The sequence below is a fragment of the Mastigoproctus giganteus genome, chromosome 10 (assembly GCF_048544385.1).
Source record: "Mastigoproctus giganteus isolate SK-2022 chromosome 10, ASM4854438v1, whole genome shotgun sequence".
In the NCBI taxonomy this organism is placed as follows: domain Eukaryota; kingdom Metazoa; phylum Arthropoda; class Arachnida; order Uropygi; family Thelyphonidae; genus Mastigoproctus; species Mastigoproctus giganteus.
The window spans coordinates 125,545,481-125,567,120 of NC_143584.1; the positions used below are offsets into that span (position 1 = coordinate 125,545,481).

General features: G+C 36.2%; 1 protein-coding gene across 1 annotated transcript in view; it reads left to right on the forward strand.

Moving 5' to 3' along the window:
• LOC150079270 (echinoderm microtubule-associated protein-like CG42247) overlaps positions 1-21,640 on the forward strand; it is a 202,901-nt gene that overhangs the window by 106,296 nt on the left and 74,965 nt on the right. The window contains exon 9 of the mRNA XM_090383013.1: positions 9,525-9,674. Coding sequence (XP_090239139.1) covers positions 9,525-9,674 — 150 coding nt within the window. The remainder of the gene's footprint in view (positions 1-9,524; positions 9,675-21,640) is intronic.

Below are 21,640 nucleotides of genomic sequence, written 5' to 3' on the forward strand. Positions count from 1 at the left end.
TAAAAGCCAAATAACAACAACAACAACCAAACTCAGTGCAGCAGGGCCAGATGGAATACATTATATCATGATAGCACAACTTACTGAATCGGCTCTTATAACAATGTTACTTCTCTACTACAGAATATTCAAATAAAATACCTTCCTGGATAATTGGCATCATGCTTAGGTTTTGGCATTTCCAATCAGGAAAATATCCCAATCTGCAACGTTATTGGCCTATTTCACTCACCAGCATAAACAAGGTCATGGAAAAAAATGATTAGTGGCTGACTAACCTGGTTTCTAGTTCAAAATGATCTCCTGATTTCTGGCCTAATCAACAGATTGAGAGTAGGTCTGCCTTCACGAAGGCAGATCTACTCTCGATCTGTTGATTAGGCCAGAAATAAACTTCCACGATGCTTTTGTACAAAAATAACAGCTTATTATGGTCCTCTTTGACATTGCTTTGAGATATGGTATAATGTGAAACCTATATGATCTGGGATTACACAGATATCTGCCACAGTTTATCAGAAACTTCCAAATCACCACTCATTTCAAGTTAGAGTTCATACACACTTATCTTCTAATTTTATCCAGGAAGAAGGGGTCCCACAAGGTTCAATGCTAAGTGCCATTCTATTTAACATAATAATGAATTCAACAACACAGGACATACCACAAACAGTATCTACTACTTTATATTCTGATGACTTCGGTATCCCCCGCCATTCCCCTAATATGCAAATGGTAAAAACACAGTTGCAAGGTGCCATCAACAAAATAGTTAAATGGTCATAAAACAATGGTTTTTGTCCCTCACCCCAAAAGACTGTTGGAATACACTTTTACAAGAAGTGTAACCTACATCCAGACCTGTAACTGTGACTAAAAAATCAAATCATCCCAGTGATTTACCCTTCCTAGTGTCTGCCCTTCTAGGTGTGGTGTTTGACTAAAAACTTACCTTCCTTGAACATATAAAAGCACTCTGAAATACGTGTCTTAAGTTGCTAAACATTTTAATAGTGCTTTCTGGCACAATGTGGTGAGCCGACCATTATACTGAATTTGTACCATGCATTAATACTTCGTGGCAATATTATGGATTTGCAGTCTATAGCTTTACTAAACCAAGCACTTTACATTGGCTTGGTCTGTGCACCATGGTGCTCCTCATCTTGCACTAGGAACATGCCATACATCACCAATGCAGAGCCTATATGCCAAAGTTAGTGAAACCTCTTTTTAGCTATGCAGACAAGTGCTTTTGTTAAACTATGCAGCAAAACTCAAAGGGCAACCAAACCACCCAACTTGGAATGGATTTTTCTCTCCCAAATTGGAAAACATTTACAGAGCTTACCCATCAATACATACATTTTTGTTCATTTCTGACTGACTGGCATAACCTACTGCCTCTTGTACAGTCCCACCTTGGACATATCATATTATCGCTGTATGACCTTTCATTCACAGCATGGGGAAACACACCTTATCCCAATAGACCATACTGAAAATTCAATCCACATTGAGGACTCAGCATACACACCAATCTACATAGATGGATCTAAAACAGATAGATCTGGAATACCCTGACTAAATTAAATCAGAGCAAACAGCAAATTCTCTTTTGTTGGTTCCCTGGTCATGCTGAAATTGCTGGAAATGAATGTGCCAGCCTAGCTGCCAAAAGTTCTAGATATCCTATAGACCAGTCCTTTAGTACACTGCTCTCAGACTACAAGTTCATTATAAAGAAGTGATTTTTGAACAATGGCGACACAGCTGGCAAAGCGAAGTCAATAACAAGCTATTCCATATAAAGAAAGATATCAAACTATGGAAATCCGGACATGAAGTCATACTAACCCAACTACAGATAGGCCACACACACCTAACACATCTTTATCTGCTTGCAGCTGCTAATCCAACACCCATCTTACTGTCCAGCATTGATTTCCTCATGTACAATAGTGACCGACAAACTATTTTTGCCTCATTTTCCGAGATGAACACCTCTTTCAGTATTGATTACCTCCTAGCAGATATATCCATGCATGCCCAAAATGTTTTTTTCTCAAATGGATTCAACTCTATAAAGTAGTCTAAATTTCAACCACAATTCATATCAATAAAACTATGCATTTAATTTATCATAGTTAGGTGCATTATGGCTTTGTAAAACCCATAAAAACAAACCAACCAACCCGAGTAGCTTACTCCCATTATGTGTTGCCTTTTTACACTTTCTTATTCGATTGGTGCTTTTCCTTCTGTTTGGAAATTTGCTCATATCCAGCCAGTTTCTAAACTGCACTTACCTCTACTCTTTCTAACATAATGGATAAATCCATTAACTGCCAACTCCTAAACTATTTTGAACCCTTCATGTGATCAATGATCACCAGTATGGATTCCGTCGATGCCAATCCACTGGTGAGATTTTGCTTATGTTACCCATCTACAGACAAATTCAATGAAAAAGGTTGGAAAAACTCAAATTTTTCCATTTCCCAAACTCAACTCTTGACATTTCTAAGGCTTTTGATTGTGTTTGGTATAAAGGTCTTCTGAACAAGCTTCCATCATATGGATTATTGACTGTTTTTTTTTGCAATTTGGTAACCAGTTTTCTCTCTGGCTGCAGGTAATGGTAGACAGTTTTCTGTCTTCTAATTTCTCCAAAAACTCAATTCAGTTGGAAGAAATAAAATTTTAATACTGGAGTATGACCCAAAGATTTAATTAGAAAAACAACCCCGTGGTGGACACTTTCTACAGTTTTTGGTACGCAAAGACTAATTTTTCCGTAGCCGAGTGGGCAGGAGCGGGAGTGCAGTAGCACACGCTCTTTGAGTAGACCGGGGTTCAAGCCCCTGACTGCTGAATACGGTCGATCTGCCAACCCGCACTGGACCAGCGTGGCAGATTATGGTCCATTTCCCTCAGCATGAATTGTTGAGGAGGCTTCCATCCTGCAGTGGGTTGATAATGGCTGCACTTTACTTTATATTAACATGTGAGCACTCACATTATGAGCATTTTGCTCATGCTTTTCTAAAAAAATTAATTTATCTTGACCGGAAGTGGAGAGGGCCTGTCTACCTTCTAGCTGACTTTTCAACTGTCCTCTATCAGACATTGTTTTTGTTTACAATCAGTACTGTATGAATATCCTTAGAGAGGATTTCTATCCCTGCTTCTTGTGCCTGTGAGCATTTCTGTCTGCACAAGTCCTCACATTGCTGAAAAGGAAAATCATATTTTAACTCATTTCCACTCATTTTGCTCTTTTTTTTTTTGCATTTTCTTTGAGTTCAGTATTTTCTCTATTGACAGATTTTTCTTCCCTTTTCCCTAGAATGATATCTCATGGTAAGAAATTGGCCAAAATGGATAGAATAATGTATGAAGATCAACAAAAGAAAGAAAGAAATAGTTCCTTCTTAGACATCAAAGGAAGAAGAGGAGGTTTTCCCAATTATGAAAATAGTTGCGACGATGGAGAAAGTGAATATAGCAACACCTGTCAGATTCTGAGCAGAATTTTTAACCTTTATGCAAAATTCAATTTATGATACCAAAAAACAAAAAAAAAAAAAAAAAAAAAAAATCAAGCAAAATAGAGCATGAAAGCAGGAAAAGGAAATACAAGAACAAAACTCTCTTGTATGAGCTCTTGCATTACTTAAATTAGCACTTGCAGGTTAATGACGTTCTTGTAGTTACTGGAAATCCTGTCCATAGTTTTGCTGATGATAATATGTTTGATTCCACCTGCCAGTTTGAGAAACCTTGCCCTGCACAAACAACTTCATCTTCTCAAATATCCACCACCAATGCCTTAAATGCAGATCTCCAGGTAATTCTCTAGTGGGGCAAAGATAACTTAGTTAATTTCAATCCTTATAAAACTCAGTCCAGTCTTATATCTCGCATAAAGGATTATACTGCTCCAGTGCTTACCTTTGATGACACTCAGATTTCTAGACAATATCACATATATCAATTAGCAATTACTCTTAACTTCTAAACTCTCTTGGCATAAGCACATCACAAATGTTGCTCCCTCTGCCTCTAAAAAACTGAGTTTTCTCTTTCACTCTCAGTGTTACTTTTCTTCTGAACAATTACTTATTTTGTATAAATCTCAAGTCCGCTCTACCATGGAATATTGTTTCCATATCTAGGGTGGTGCCCCCCAAAGCCTCTCTCAGGCTTCTTTTTTTTTTTTTTTTTTTTCATTTGATGCAAGAAAGCAAGCTTATGCAGCATCAGCCAAAAAAAAAAAAAAAAAACCCACTTCCACTTCACCCCTCTGTTCGTTCAAAATACCTGTCCAGCTGAGCCTTAAACTTATTTAGGCTATCAACCTCCACCACAAGGGATGGCAGTCCACCAACCAACCACCCGCTGGCTAAAGGCAAATTTCCGCACGTCTATCCTACATCTGTCTTTCCTCAATTTGAATTTATGCCCTCTCAGGTGATTTTTCTGAGCTAGAGGAAGAATCCCATCAGCATTGAGCATGCTTAAACCATTCAAGGCTTTATACACCTCTATCAGATCACCTCGCTGGTGCCTAGTCTCCAGACACTGTAATTTGCAAAACTTAAGCCCTTTCTTCGTAAGAGCACCCCTTTGTTCCATTCACTAATCTTGTTGCCCTTCTCTGTACTCGTTCCAGCAGCTCTACATCCTTCTTGAAATGAGGCCTCCAGACCTGTATACAGTACTCTAGGTGTGGCCTGACCATTGCCTTGTACAATGGAATAATCACCTCCTTATCCCTGCTGGAAAAATTCCTGTATATCATTGACAATACTCCATGAGCTACTCTTGCAGCCCGTCTGCACTGCTCAGAGAACTTCATATCTGCCTGCACAATCACCCCCAAGTCCCTTTCATTCTCTACCACTGTCAGTGTAGTACCACAGAGTTGATACGTTGCTCTGGGGTTGCTGTTTCCCATGTGTAGTACTTTACATTTGTCTATGTTAAACTTCATTTGCCACCTCTCAGCCCATCTGCTCAACCTTTCCAGATCCTGTTGCAGCAGTGTAGTGTCAGTAGTGTCCTTGACAACCCTGCCAACTTTGTATCATCTGCAAACTTGGACATTAAGCTTGATATACCATCATCAATATCATTTATAAATACAGAAAACAATAATGGACCCAACACTGAGCCCTGAGGGACTCCACTAATAACATTAGTCCACGATGAGCAGTGTCCATTGATTACCACTCTCTGTCTTCTCCCACTCAACCACCCCTTTATCCATAGCAGCAATTTGCCTCCAATATCACACTGCTCCAATTTGTGTAGCAGTCTTCCATGTGCAACAGTATCAAAAGCCTTTCTAAGATCCAAGTATATAATATCAAAGTTATTCCCTGCATCCAGTTCTTTTGTGACTGCATCATAGTATCCAATCAAGTTGGTCAGGCAAGACTTCCCCTTAACAAAACCATGCTGTGTCTGAGCTATAACTGAAGTCTTGTCTAAATGATCCTGCAGTGCTTCTTTAACCAGTGCCTCCATTAATTTTCCTGGAACAGAAGTTAAGCTCACAGGTCTATAGTTACTTGTGTCAGCCTTTGATCCTCCTTTGTGAATTGGGGTCACATTTGCACATTTCCAGTCTATGGGTACCTCCCCTGAGTCCAAGGAAGCTCTCATAATTATGGCTAAGGGTTTGCTTACTTCCTTTGCTGCCTCCTTTAATATAACTGGATAGATCCCATCCATCCCGGGTGCCTTTCTTGTGTTAGCATTAGCATTAGTAGAGGCATTTGATGCAAGAAAGCAAGCTTATGCAGCATCAGCCAAAAAAAAAAAAAAAAAAAGTAACATAAATAAATAAAAATAACCACTTCCACTTCACCCCTCTGTTCGTTCGAAATACCTGTCCAGCTGAGCCTTAAACTTATTTAGGCTATCAACTTCCACGACAAGGGATGGAAGTCTGTTCCACCCACCAACCACCCGCTGGCTAAAGGCAAACTTCCGCACATCTATCCTACATCTGTCTTTCCTCAATTTGAATTTATGCCCTCTCAGGTGATTTTTCTGAGCTAGAGGAAGAATCCCATCAGCATTGAGCATGCTCAAACCATTCAAGGCTTTGTACACCTCTATCAGATCACCCCGCTGGTGCCTAGTTTCCAGACACTGTAATTTGCAAAACGTAAGCCTTTCTTCGTAAGAGAACCCCTTTGTCCCATTCACCAATCTAGTTGCCCTTCTCTGTACTCGTTCCAGCAGCTCTACATCCTTCCTGAAATGAGGCCTCCAGGCCTGTATACAGTACTCTAGGTGTGGCCTGACCATTGCCTTATACAAGGGAATAATCACCTCCTTATCCCTGCTAGAAAAATTCCTATATATCATTGACAATACACCATGAGCTACTCTTGCAGCTCGTCTGCACTGCTCAGAGAACTTCATATGCTTCAGAGAACATCTAGAAGCCTGAGAGAAAGAGGACATCCTGATTAATTGGTGACTTGTTTCTTACAAATTATTTGCACTCTTTGTCTTATAGACATTCTGTTACTGCTGCATGCATTGTCTAAAGATACTTCCATGGGCACTATTCTTCTAAATTGGCTTCTGTAATTTCCCTTCCCCTCCCTCCTCTCTCTTTCTCCCAAACCAATCTGAACAAGTGCCACAATCAGTTAGCATCCATTTACTGTCCAACTGGGTGCCTCCGTAGCCAGGTGGGCAGGAGCAGCAGTGCGTAGCACACGCTTCTTGATCAGACCGGGGTTCGAGACCACCAAATACGGAGGATGTAGAAAGGTCAGGAAATGACCACCGCATATCCCCGGAGCAATATGGCCTTAGTTGCTAATGCTCCTAAAAAAAACCAAATAACAAATAATAACTGTCCAACTTTATACATCTTATTCTGTCAGTTTCCGTTTTCTGGAACAATCTCCTTTCGCACGTATTCCTGAAAATTACACTCTGCAAAAATTCAAGTCTGATGTCAGCAAGTATCTTCTGTCATCTCAACCTTCAACCCATATATGGTGCTAAGTACTATAGGTTCTAATACCTTTTGCATTTGGGGTTTTCATAAAAAATAAAAAAATAATATGTGGATGATATTCCGGTATTAAAGAGTAGCCTCCAAAATTTCAAGAATCTCTGAATAAAATAGAGAATTTAGCATGAAAATTAGTTACCCAAACACAAAAAGTTATGAAAGTTGGGAGGGACAAGGAAAACTTAGATTGTAGGCTAAATGGTCAAAAATTGGAACAAGGTGGTAATTTTTTGTATCTGAGAACAATCTTTAATGAAGATGGATGATTGGAAATTGAAATCAACAATAGAATAAGTAAAGCGGGAAGTAGAGGAAGCCAGTTAATCATTTAGAGCAAAAAATAAATTAGACAGAATTAGCTTTTAACTGTGGTGCTAAAAGTTTGGTAAGAAATAAAGTAATTGATCAAAAATTAAAATCTCAAAACTTAAAATGAAAATTTCTTAAAATACTCATTTATGTGAGTATTTTAAGAAAAATAAATGGAACTTAACAGATGGGAGCTGTGGCAAGATCGTAATACAAATTAAAAAAGAAAAATAAATCTTGGGATAACAAGTATACTGTTAAAGGCAAGTGAAGAAAACTTAAGATGGCATGAGCATGCAGAAAGGATGGGAGAAGGGAGATTAGTTTAACAGATATTTGAAACAAATCCAAGGGTACTAGATCATTAGTCAGATCAAATGGAAGGTGGATTGATGGTGTAAAGCAAAAAATTATAAGAGAGAGGAACTTACTCTGGATAGGCTAAGAATCTAACAGGAAATAGGATAGCATGGAAGAAAATAGTGAACGGAAAGCTGATAGTTCAGAAGGACCAATTTATACTACCATGGTGATCTGTACACTCTTCATGTAACAGATGTGGATGATGATAATACAAATACGATGATAAAACAAACAAACAGAAGTAGCATATATGAAATTGCTTCTTATTAATACAAATAAATATCACGATAATATCTGAAATGTAATATTGATTAAAAATAGTAAATTCTCTTTTAACTTTCAGATGAGAGTTAAAAGAGAGGTAGGTAGGTAGGTAAAAAATAGTGACCTTAAAATATCAAGTCAGTGTTTTAAATGTAAGGATCTGTAAACAAGTCTAAGCCTCCCCATATTTTAAAATGCTATTTATTTTCATTTTTCAAATGCCAGTTATGATGCCCTCTTTTTCAAATTAAGCAAAGTGGTGTATCTGAATAATTTTGTAATTGAAAACCATATCATTTTATGCATATAGGTCATGAAGTGCAACATACAGGCAAGGCTTCAAAAACTTTTAAGATCATATTTGTAATTCACATTGGCAAATTTAGAACTGAGCAATTTTAATACAAAACATCATGATAGCCTATAGCATATAACAGAAAGATTTCATTTTGAAAAGGTACTGCAAAAATAGAAATTCAGTATTAAAAGTATAGTGACATTGGTTTACATAATGCACCAACAAATACTGTCTGATTTAGTTAAGCAGATTGAAGTAATAGGTTGACTTCTCAACAAGTTTAGTGTTCATCCATATGCATTCCTAACATACTGGATGAAGCCAGTCAAGCATCATTGAGGAGCCCTAAGAAAAGCTTTCAATGTCTTTCATAAAATATGAATATATAAGCATAAGTATAAAACATGAATATGAATTATAAAATTTTCTTAATACACCTTAGTAACATTTGTCCAACTTCATCCATTTCTGTTTCTTAAAACTGCTTAACTAAATACCAAAAGTATTTTTATTGGTGAATTATGTAAATCAAACTCTGTACGAATTTTCTCAGCACTTTAACTACAGAATAGTAGAAAACTTGAAAACAGTAAAATCAGTGTACCTACAGTATACTGTGGGTACATTATACTGTAGGCTGCCATGTTATTATTATTATTATTAGCCATATGGTGCAAGGAAGCATGAGGCTTATGCTGCACCAGCCAAAAGAAAATTCCCGAGTTACCCTGAGAGAGAGAGAGAGAGAGAGAGAGAAGTAGAAAGGAATCACCAAGAAAGAGAAGAATGATGATATCCAGCTCAGGACAGCTGAGGTTAAAATGGCACAGTCTCAAATTTCCAATGTAAATTACAGATTAGATCCCTAATCTTAAATTTTTAGTCTGTTTCAAGACTTCAGCAAATATAAAAATATATATATATATATATATATATACAGTATATACAATTAAAAAATTTCGGTAACAGTTAATTATTAATATTTTTTTCGTGGCGTAAATCTTCAGCTATTACTGGAGGTATCTGAATTAAGTGAAATATTAGATTTTTAATACCAAAAGGAAAGAAAATATCGTGTCAGTCATCAGAAGTGGTTTTGTAAAATGCTGCTCCGATGCCATGTTAACTGACTTACCATTTTATTTATTGAAAGTAATAAAGTAATGATCATTGTTTACTACAAAGTGTATAATTGTATTGTTAAACATATATATATTTGATTGTTGTATATCATTTTAATTACAGGAACATACAAAAGTAGCCTTTCTCTCACTGGAGTTTCTCCCAGATGGCAGTATTGTCACTGGGAACTCTAAAGGATTCATTACTATATGGTCTTCCAATACTGATAATAAAAGCACTTTCTTTGTTAGAAAAGAATTTAAAGCTCATGAGGTAAGCCGACCTGACAATCAAACTTAGCATTTGAAATTACACTAGTTTCAATAATTAAAGGTGCCATCAATTCAAGATTACCCCTACCAAAAAAAAAAAATAAAAATAAAGAGTTATACAATAACATCATCGATTCTCATAAGTGTCAAAATGAAAGTAATCTAAATTTAAAATTTTGCTATTTTTAAAATCATTAAAAACGTTTTAAACATAAAAAAATCAAAACAATTTTGAAATACTTTATGTAATTATATGGTGTGAATCATAAATATATTACCACTGTAATGGTGAAACATATAAATGCAAAACACTATAAACTGTAATCCTTTTTTTAAATTATACTTAATTTTACAGTTGCACAAAAAATTTAAAATAGAAAAATGCAAAAATAAAGTGTCACCATTTTTTTTTAAAACTTAGAGCAACAATCAGAAAAATTCCAATAAGAGTGTTAACATACTTATGAATTGCCCTGTATAACTTATTATAGAACTAAAGTATGAACAGTATGAGTAAATTATACAAAATTGCAAAACAAATGCAGTAAACATATATACTTTATTGGTTTTGATTTTTTTTTTTATTTTATTAATTACATACTGACAGCAGTGATTCAGGTCCTAACAGGGCCACCTATAACTATTTTATATGTGAAAAAAGTTTTATGGTTTTACAAAATTCTGGTTGCCCAATACCACAGCTTGACGCTTTTCTAATGAATTGAGATAGTCACATGTAATTGTATGTTTATATTTATTTTTAATGAAAAATCCAAATTTAAAATTTTTATACTTATTTTCAAAAGAAACTTTTTATGAATTCTGTTGGGAGAAAAATACTGTAAACAAAGCATAAACATAATACTATTTGCCACTTCCATTTTCAATTTCATAAAACTATTAAAAACATGAAAATTCAAACTAACACATATGCACATATATGTTTTGCGATTTAAGTTGATAACTATTATGTAGACAACACACATCACTTCCAAAAATAAATAAAACTTTCTGTATATTTAAGAAGCTGAACAGAAGAAGAGCTGCTAATATCAAACTGGTAGTTAACCCTGAAACATTTTTTTCCATAAAATATGCCGTAATGGATCAACTTTTTTTATTTTACAGATTTAAAGTATGCATCATGCGAATACTCATTGTATATTTTTTTTTTATTAAATTTTTTTGTAAGAAAATACATGGGAGTAATTAACCCATTTGGGCATATCCCAAATTATCTTGTGTATGCCAAAAAGTGTGCAAATTATACAGATTTTTTTAATAAATTAGCACTTGAGCTAAAAGAAAGGAACAGAAAACTCTTCATTACCCATTATATAAATAAATTTAAAAAATCAAGTGGAATGCACAAGCAGTAATCCTGCCACAAGCAATAATCACGAACTAACTACATTCTGACACACGGCCGCCTCAAGTGGATAGGCAAGGTAAGCATTGCTTACGGACGGCAGTTCAAGAGGGTGCCGAAATATTATTCAATATTGTTTTTGTGAATTATTTTCGTAGGTTCAGTATTCTGCATTTAGGACGGCAAATTATAATTTGCTTACTGGAGGCACAGGAACATGCACTACTGTTCTGACATTGCTCTACAATATAAGTAAAATGAAAGCCAGTCGTCTGCTGCCAAGCGAAAGAAAATCCTGAGAAATCTTGGGATTTACCTGACTAATGAAAAATTAGCCGGATAAATGCCCAGAAAATACATTTCATCCTAAATTTGGAGGTATTATTGTATCCCGAGATATTTTGTGTAGTTCCAAATTACTTTTAAAACTAAAAACGAGATATCTCGGGATAATTCATGAAGGGGTTAATGCACAACAGATTTTTCAGGTGGGCTTGTAAAGCCACTGCCAACAGATTTTTTAATTAATTTTACTAAATAATATTACAAATACTCTCTTTTATCATTCCATATAGAGCTAAAGTAGTGGCAAATTATGTAAGAAAGCAAGCTTATAAAGCATCAACAAAAAAAAAAAAAAAAAAAAACCTTCTCACATCACCTGTCCATCCCCTCAAATAATTTGTCTAGTTCTTCCTTGAATTTATTCAAGCAAACTACCCACTTACACAACGACACATAGAAGTTTGTTCCAACAGTCAACCATCCACTGACTGAAGGCAAACTTTTGCACATCTATCTTGCAACTATCAATTTGAATTTATGCCCCCATATACTACACATATGGGGGCATAAAGCAGAGACATGGATTCTAACAAAGAGAGACAAAAAAAGAGACTTAAGGCCTTCGAGATGTGGTGCTGGCGCAGGATGGAAAAAATTAAATGGAATGAAAAAGTTTCGAATGTGGAAGTATTAAGGCCTGTCCAAGAACAAAAGAAAATTTTAGGTAGAATAAGATCAACTAGACCAGGGGTGACCAACAAGTCGATTGTGGCTTTAATTTCGGTCGATCACGCCAAATTTTAAATATACAGTCATCCCTCGATTTGCACGGTCAGGTATACTACCAAAATTTTATATTGCGCAGCGGGTTTCACTATCTGCGCGTTATTTTTATTATTATTTTTTTTTTTTGCAAAGCTTCAAAAATAGGAATGAAGAGCACATTTTGAAAATTTATTTTTGTTTTTTTTTGAATGATTGAAGATTTCATTGAAGGAGAAATATTTCATCATAATAATGTAAATTACCACAGAATTCCAGCTGTCGGTATTATTGCAAATGCAAGAAGATTGAGTTTACTACCCTTTTATAATTAGATTGCACTAACAGAAAAGCCCAATAAACCGAAAAGTGCAAATTGTTTTTATTGTTTTATGGTAGTGACCTCCAGAAATAGCTTTAGAGAAATATCATAAAGGCATTCAGAACTGATTTTTATAAGGATATAACCAAACAGAGCAATAAACGGTGGTGTGTTTGTCCAGTTATTTTGCAAACAACTGGAATCCTCATTCAGGATTCCAGTTGGAATCCTGAATGAGGATTCCAGTTCAGGAATCCTCATTCAGGAATCCTCTTCATCAATTATCCTACGTTAGCTGTTCATAAAGAATATTTTTCCGGTTCGTGCAAGTATTTTAATCGATAAGCATTGCTTTTGCTGATTTAATAACTGGACAGTACTTATATGTTAATTTAATACCCTTCGATTTAAAATGAATACTACGAAAAAGAGTAAAACGTATCATTTTCATCAAGAGTGGGAACTAGAATATTTTTTTTGTAATGGTGAAAGAAAAAGGTTGCTGTTTGATTTGCAATGCTTCTGTGTCTATACCCAAAAAAGGAAATTTAAAAAGGCACTTCAACGCACTCCATGGTAGATACCAATCCATTTTTCCGCCGCATAGAAAAAAAAAAAAAAATTAGAAGAACTTAAATCCAGATTATTCGTGCAACAAAATTTCTTCATGACACCTAATTTACAATCTAAAGCAGTAGCTGTAGCATCATTTAAAGTGATCTTCTTGCAAAAATATGCAAATCATTTTCTAATGGTCAATTTACCAAAGATGCATTTTTAGAAATAACAGATTCTCTTTTTGAAAATTAAGAACAAAAATGAAATTAAAAGTGCCCTTAAAGATCTGCAATTATCTCGAAATACTGTGATGCGACACATCGAACAACTGTGTGCTCATATTGCTAGTGGTGTGTCCTTTTCTTTACAACTGGATGAATCTACAGACATCAGTGATACAGCTCGATTTTATTCGAATGGTTTTCGATGATTCTGCCACTATAGAAGAACTGCTGGGTATGGTTTTGTTAAAAGAAAGAACTAGAGGTTGATATCTTTAACTCATTCAAACATTTTATTGAAAAAATTAAATTACCATTATTTAAGCTCGTATCAGTAACAATAGATGGAGCTAAAGCAAAGACTGGGCATCTTAACGGATTCATCGCATTGTGCCAAAAGGATGATAAATTCCCAGATTTTTTGAGTTACCACTGTATCGTCCACCAACAAATGTTAGCCAGCAAAAGATTAAATACTAAAAGCGTTATGGACATCGCTTTCAAAATTGTGAATTCCATCAGAGGACAATCTCTTCAAAGGAGAATTTTCAAAATGCAACTGGATGAAAAAGAACCAGATCTGATGTTACACACAGATGTGAGGTGGCTGAGTCGGAGTAAGTTTCTACAGAGATTTCGAAATTTGCTGAATGAAATTAAAATTTGTTGATCAAAGGGGAGATGATTATCAGCAGCTGCAAGATATGGAGTGGTTGTGTGATCTGGCCTTTTTGGCAGATTTTACCAGTAAATTAAGTGATCTGAAGTTGGAATTACAAGGAAAAAATAAAAATGTGGATGACATGATTAGTAGTATTTCTGCATATAAATATCAATTTTTGGCAATGGCGAAGGATCACGAAGAAAAAAAATTCGACCATTTTGCAAATATGCAAGATCATTTGTAAAAATATCCTGTTTTTGAATTTAATAATGAGAAATATGTTTCTGAAACTGAGAATGTTGTGGACGATTTTGAAACCAGATTCAGTGATTTTAAAACAATTGAAAACATTGCTCAATATATTTCTTATCCATTTAATGTTGACTTAGATACGAAACAAATTGCAGAAAAAATCACTGTGATTTTTCGCATGGAGAAAATATTACTTGAAAATGAAATTATTACATTGTGAAACAATATCTTCCTAAAAAGATCATCAGAAAAAAAGTTTTGGAAATATGTTTGCCGAGAAAAGTACCCAAATGTAAAAAAATGCAGTGAACTTTTAAATTCCTGTTTTGGTTTCACATATCTATGTGAATCGTCTCGGCCTTTTCGTATTTGAAACAAAGACGAAGAATCACTCTACTTTAAGAGACTTGCATACAGAAGATTCTTTACGGTTGGCCTTATTACAGTATATCCCCGATTTTGAAAGCTTGGCAGATGACATGAAGACACAAACTTCACATAAATTAAAAATTTAAATACATATGAATTTAAAATAAGACTTCTGAATTGCATTGAATTTTAAAATTTATAAACAACATTTTTCATTGTGTTGATTAACCTTGTGCAATGAAATTTTTGAGATGGTAGATCGCGGCACATTTTGAAGGAAAAAAGTAGATCGCATCACAAATTAAGTTGGCCACCCCCGAACTAGACTAAAATGGGGGCCATGTGATCTGACATGGTGGTTTGCTTCTGGATGCAATGGAGGGGACTGTGGAGGGAAAATGTATAAGGCCTAAAACACATCAATCAGATATCCCTGCAGGTGTCTAGTCTCCAGATGCTGCAGTTTGCAGAACTAAACATTTCTAAATAATATAATCTGAGTTTTCTCTAACAGTTTTGCATTTTTTCATTAATTGCATAAATTTTTTCTCACTTTTTTCAGTGTTTAAAGATAAATCAAATTATAAATATGATTTGTATTTTATCATTCCATTAATGAGTTTTCAGTAAGCTGAATTGACTCGATCCCCCTTACCTTAGATTATCAAGGCAGCCCGACTCATAATTGAATATCAAGAATCTACTGTAATTAAAACTTCCTCATTCATTTTACAAATATATATGTCGCAATTCCAATCTCAGTGATGTTCATTTCCACTTATAGTCCACCAAGTCCTGCTTACTTTTTCTGACAGTCTGAATTATGGGCTTCCAAAACTACTTCCCATCTCAATTTGCCCTAACTATCTCCACTATAATTCTTTCAGAAATGGTACTTGTGCATATGTTCACTCTGATATTCCTTGTCAAAGACTTTGGAATTTGACATTTGGAATCTCTCTGCCCCATTCTGTCAAATTAATCTGTTGCCTCTATCATGGAACATGTTTGACTTGCTTTCTTTGAAACTATTTTCTACAGTCTAATGTTCCTAAAGGTGAGGAATTTTCCTTGGTAATTTTAATGTTCACAGCTCCAGTTTGGCTTCAGTTTCCAATTAGTTATACGGACACAGATAGGTCAAAATGCTAAGGCTTTCGCAATTACTAATGTCCTCACACAGCTTGTTCATTTACCTTCCACACAGCCAACACCCTTGATATTTTTCTCACCAACAGCTTTTCAACATACATTGTTTATGTTAATGGTCCTCTAGACTCTTCAGAAGAAACAATTTCTTCTCCAGTGGAACCTCTTTCTTATGGCCATTCTCAGCCTCATGTTGTTTGGCATTACAGGAATGTGAAATGAGAATCTGTGTGTTTTCACACAGATTCTCATTTCAAACTAAAATCTCATCTCTTGTCTAAACCTTGGTTTTCCAATAAATCTGTTAAGGCTGTTCAAGATAAGAATGTTGCCTATTGCAATTGGCTTGTATTGAAATCTCCAGCTTCGTTTTCTGCCCTCACTAAATCTTGCAATGGTTGTAAAACAGTTATTAATCAGTACAAACTTGATTTTGAACAGGCTAATCATCTTGTCCAAATATTAGTCATGCATTCTGATCCCTTCCCAGATTTGTTGGCTGCAATTTCTGATCATCAATACTTACCCTCCCCCTCTGTTACAACATAATAGTTCTATTGCATCCTTAGCTAAAGACAAAGCTGACTTACCAGCATTCTATTTTCATTCTAACTTTTGTATTAGCATTAGCATTAGTAGAGGCATTTGATGCAAGAAAGCAAGTTTATGCAGCATCAGCCAAAAAAAAAAAAAAAAACCACTTCCACTTCACCCCTCTGTTCGTTCGAAATACAAGTTCAACTGAGCCTTAAACTTATTTAGGCTATCAACTTCCACGACAAGGGATGGAAGTCTGTTCCACCAGCCAACCACCTGCTAGCTAAAGGCAAATTTCCGCAGGTCTATCCTACATCTGTCTTTCCTCAATTTCAATTTATGCCCTCTCAGGTGATTATTCTGAGCAAGAGGAAGAATCCCATCAGCATTGAGCATGCTCAAACCATTCAAGGCTTTATACACCTCTATCAGATCACATTGCTGGTGCCTAGTCTCCAGTCTGTAATTTGCAAAACTTAAGCCTTTCTTCGTAAGAGCACCCCTTTGTTCCATTCACTAATCTTGTTGCCCTTCTCTGTACTCGTTCCAGCAGCTCTACATCCTGATTGAAATGAAGCCTCGAGACCTGTATACAGTACTCTAGGTGTGGCCTGACCATTGCCTTATACAAGGGAATAATCACCACCTTATCCCTGCTAGAAAAATTCCTATATATCATTGACAATACACCATGAGCTACTCTTTCAGCCCGTCTGCACTGCTCAGAGAACTTCATATCTGTCTGCACAACCACCCCCAGGTCCCTTTCATTCTCTACCACTGTCAGTGTAGTACCACAGAGTTGATACGTTGCTCTGGGGTTGCTGTTTCCCATATGTAGTACTTTACATTTGTCAATGTAAAACTTCATTTGCCACCTCTCAGCCCATCTGCTCAACCTTTCCAGATCCTGTTGCAACAGCATAGTGTCAGTAGTGTCCTTGCCAACCCTGCCAACCTTCGTATCGTCTGCAAACTTGGACATTAAGTTTGATATACCATCATTAATATCATTTATAAATACATAAAACAATAATGGACCCAACACTGAACCCTGAGGAACTCCACTGATAACATTAGTCCACGATGAGCAGTGTCCATTGATTACCACTCTCTGCCTTCTCCCCCTCAACCACCCCTTTATCCATAGCAGCAATTTGCCTCCAATGCCACACTGCTTCAATTTGTGCAGCATTAAAAGCCTTTCTAAGATCCAAATATATGTTATCAAAGTTATTCCCTGCATCCAGTTCCTTTGTGACTGCATCATAGTATTCAATCAAATTGGTCAGGCAAGACTTCCCCTTAACAAAACAATGCTGTGTCCGAGCTATAACTGAAGTCTTGTCTAGATGATCCTGCAGTGCTTCTTTAACCAGTGCCTCCATTAATTTTCCTGGAACAGAAGTTAAACTCACAGGTCTATAATTACTTGTGTCAGCCTTTGATCCTCCTTTTTGAATTGGGGTCACATTTGCACATCTCCAGTCTGTGGATACCTTCCCTGAGTCCAAGGTCCAAGGAAGCTCTCATAATTATGGCTAAGGGTTTGCTTACTTCCTTTGCTGCCTCCTTTAATATAACTGGATAGATCCCATCCACTCCAAGTGCCTTTCTTGTGTTTATCTTCAACAATTTCTCCTCCACTTTACTCTCAGTTATTACAAGATTCTCTAGCTTACTGCCAGAGTTGAATACACCTCTGGCATTCCTCTCGCTGAATAACTCCTCATCTGTGAATGTCGATGCAAAATATTCATTTAGTTTGTTAGCTACCTGAGCAGCATCATCAACAGTTGACCCATCGATATCAAGTGATCCAATCTGATTCATCCCCTTCCTTCTAGAGTTTACATAAGTATGCTGTTTTTCTTTGCATCCCTGCCAAAGATTTTTCGTAATCTGCCTTCGCCTGCCTAACCTCCTTTGTAACTTGGTTACAGATCAACTTGTATCTATCATAGGCTTCTGTGTCATGTGTTAATTCGTATGTATCCCATGCATTTTTCTTCTCTGCCATATGTCTCATTAGTTCATCTGATATCCAATTAGGCCTAAACCTTGAACAATATTTCTTAGTTGGTATGTAAAGCCTAGTAGCTTCCAAGATAAGTTCTTTGAATGCTTCCCATTTTGAATTTGCTGTTGGTAACATCATCAGTTGGTCCCACTGTATAGAATTTAAATACTGTCTCAGTCCATCGTAGTCGCCTTTACGAAAGCAATAACCCTTCCCTTTACCCCTAATGGTAGTTACCTCTTTGAGTAAATCCCACTTCAGCACACTGTGATCACTTCCACCTAGTGGTTCATTTATCTGCAGATTCTTAATGCATGAAGAATCACTACTGATGATCAAATCAAGAGTATTACCCCCTCTATCTAGTTGCTCCCGAACATGCTGATGTAGAAAACAATCATCCAATAAATCCACAAAAGTCTTGCTAGTGTGTGAGTGACCAGCCCCCAAATTCCAGTCAATATCTGGGAAATTAAAATCCCCCATTATAAGACTCTCTGATTTACTGGCCCACTCTATTTCCCTGTACAGTTTCTTATTATACTCATCAGAGTCATTAGGCCTATAGCACACTCCTACTCTCAATTTTGATCTCCCAATGCTTATGTCATACCAAACGGACTCGACACTGCACTGTCCAGCGATGTCGACTGGCTTCACTTCCTTAGATTTTGTGTGTCTCTTAACTAATAGCATAACCCCTCCTCCCTTCCTATCCTGTCTATCCTTTCTGTAGACGTTGTACTCCCCAACTTCCAGTTCTGCATTCCTTATATCTATGTGACACCATGTCTCTGATATCCCAACAATATCTGCCTTTGATGTTTTGAGCAATACCTCAAATTCATAAAATTTATTTACTGAACTCCTAGCATTGGTGTACACGCAAGTATACATGCACCTGTTTCTATTCTTAGCTACCCTAACACAACCTATGTGTTTACTTGTACCGCAATGACTCCCAGCAGTCTCTGAATTACCCTGCATCTTGTTTTTCAGGCTTCTGTTCATTCCAATAGAAGCAAGAATCTCTTTCACCTCTGCCAGCGGCTACTGTAATCTATTAGTCTTTGTCTCCCCCCAAGCTAGCAGTTTTCTGATCCACCTAACACTGCCTCTATAGCATCAGCAAATATTCTTGCACCCTTTCTGTTTAAGTATATCCCATCCCTGTAGAAGCAGTCTCTCCTGTTAACAAGTACAGTCCAGGCTGAAAAAAATTCTACCCCTTGAGCCTTGCACAATCTTTCCAGGGCCGAATTGATCGACAAGGCTCTCATCATATACTCCCTCCTATTGTGTCTGGGCAGAATTGCAGACACTTTCAAATTCAACCCTAATTCACGGCTTTTTTTCAACAGTGACCTGTACTTGTTAAGTAATTCTGCCGGTATTGATGATCTTGTTAAACCACCTCTTGTATTATCCAGTATACCCAACTCAATGCCTCTTCTGTTTTCCAACAGGATATTAGAAGAATTCTGAAAAACAAAAAAAACTTAATACCAAGAAAGCTCCAGGTGCTGATGGCATTTCTCTACTTGTTCTCAAAATGTATGCTTCTGAGTTTGCCCCTGTTTGTTCTGTGTTACCTTTCTACTCTATTTTTCAACTGGCATTTTTATTTCTGGGTAGAAATTTGCTGGTATACCGCCAGTTCCTAACAAGAGTGACAAATCTCTCCCTTCCAATTATTACTTTATTGTTCTTACCTTGCTCCTTCCAAAGTAATGGAGAAATCCATCAACCACAAATTCTTAAACACTCTTGAAATCCATCTGATTTATGATCATCACTTTAGATTCCATCAATGTCAATCCACTAGTGATATGTTGGGTTGTTATTCATCATTTGACAAATTTGATGGAATAATTTGGTAAAACTCAAGCAGTTACTCTTGACATTTCTGACACTTATCATGTTTGGCATAATGGTCTTCTAAATAAGCTTCCATCTTATGGTTTGCCAACTGTTTTTTGTAATTGGGTATCCAATTTTCTCACTGACTGCTCGCTGCAGGTGATGTTAGATGGCTCTCTGTCTATTAACTTCTCCACCATACTGGTGTTCTCCAAGGTTAATTTCTTTCCCCACTGTGTTTCTCTCATATACTAATGACTCCCTTCCACTGACTGGAAATCCTGTCCATAGTTTTGCTGATGACAGCACACTACATTTCACCTTCCAGTTTGAGAAACGTTTTCCTGCATAAACAGATTCTTGAATATCCACCACCAGTTCCTTATATTCTGATCACCAGGTAATTATCTAATGGGGCAAATAAGACTTAGTTAACTTTAATCCTTCCAGTGCTCAGTCCTGTTTTATTTCTTGTAGTAATGAGTCTACTGTTCCTATGCTTATTTTCAGTGACACTCAGATATATAATCAGGGTAATCCCTAATAGAGATATATATTCATATATCTCTATTAGGGATTACCCTGAGTTGTAATCTCACTTGTAATAAGCACATAACATATATTGCTTCCTCTGTATCTGAAAAAGGTGGGCTTTTTTATTCACTCTTGGTGTTACTTTTCTTCTGAACAACTGTTCACTCTGTACAAATTTCAAATCTCTCCTACCATGGAATATTGTTTGTACATCTGGGATGGCTCCTGAAAACCTCTCTCAAGCTTTTTGACTCCATATTTTTCAGAAAAGAGGACACTCGGATTAGGACACGCAGCATACCTTTTCCATAAATACTTTCATGGGCATTGTTCTTCTGAATTGGCATCTGTAATTCTCCTGCTCTCTTCCATTTCAGTCTGAACACGTGCTGCAGTCAATATCCATTCACTGTCCAACTCCAAACCTATAGAACTAACTTTTTCTCTTCATTGTTTATCCCTTCTACTTCTGTTTTCTGGAACAACCTTCCTTCACATCTACAGTGAAGCTTCCCTTTAACGGACAGCCATGGGGAACGAGAATGTGTCCGTTAGAGAGAAGTGTTCGCTAACAAGAAGTCTGAGGGAGAAAAAAAAAAGAAAGAAAGAAAAATCATTAAACGTTTAATGTAAAATTAAATTAAAATATATGCAGGTTTTGAACAATATTTTTGTAAATAATATACATTTACATGCACAAGAGATAAAGAAAAATCGTTAAACGTTTAATGTAAAATTAAATTAAATTATATACAGATTTTGCACAATACGTTTGTAAATAATATACATACGATTGTGCTATGCATATTATGACTTTATCTTAAGAAAAATACTTACATTAATCACTTATTTTCTTCTGCACCTTCTTCCAGCTGATAATTTTGTTTTCAACATTTGTTTGGAGTGAAGAAACCATCGAGTCCTTCAGTATCTTCTTCAGCGGCGAAAAACATTTTTAAACGATTGATTTGTATGAGTGCGTCTTCTATTTTCATTGGTGGTTCATCATTAATATGTTCTTCGACAGAATGACCTCCTTCCATTTCTTCATCCTCATGAGGAACT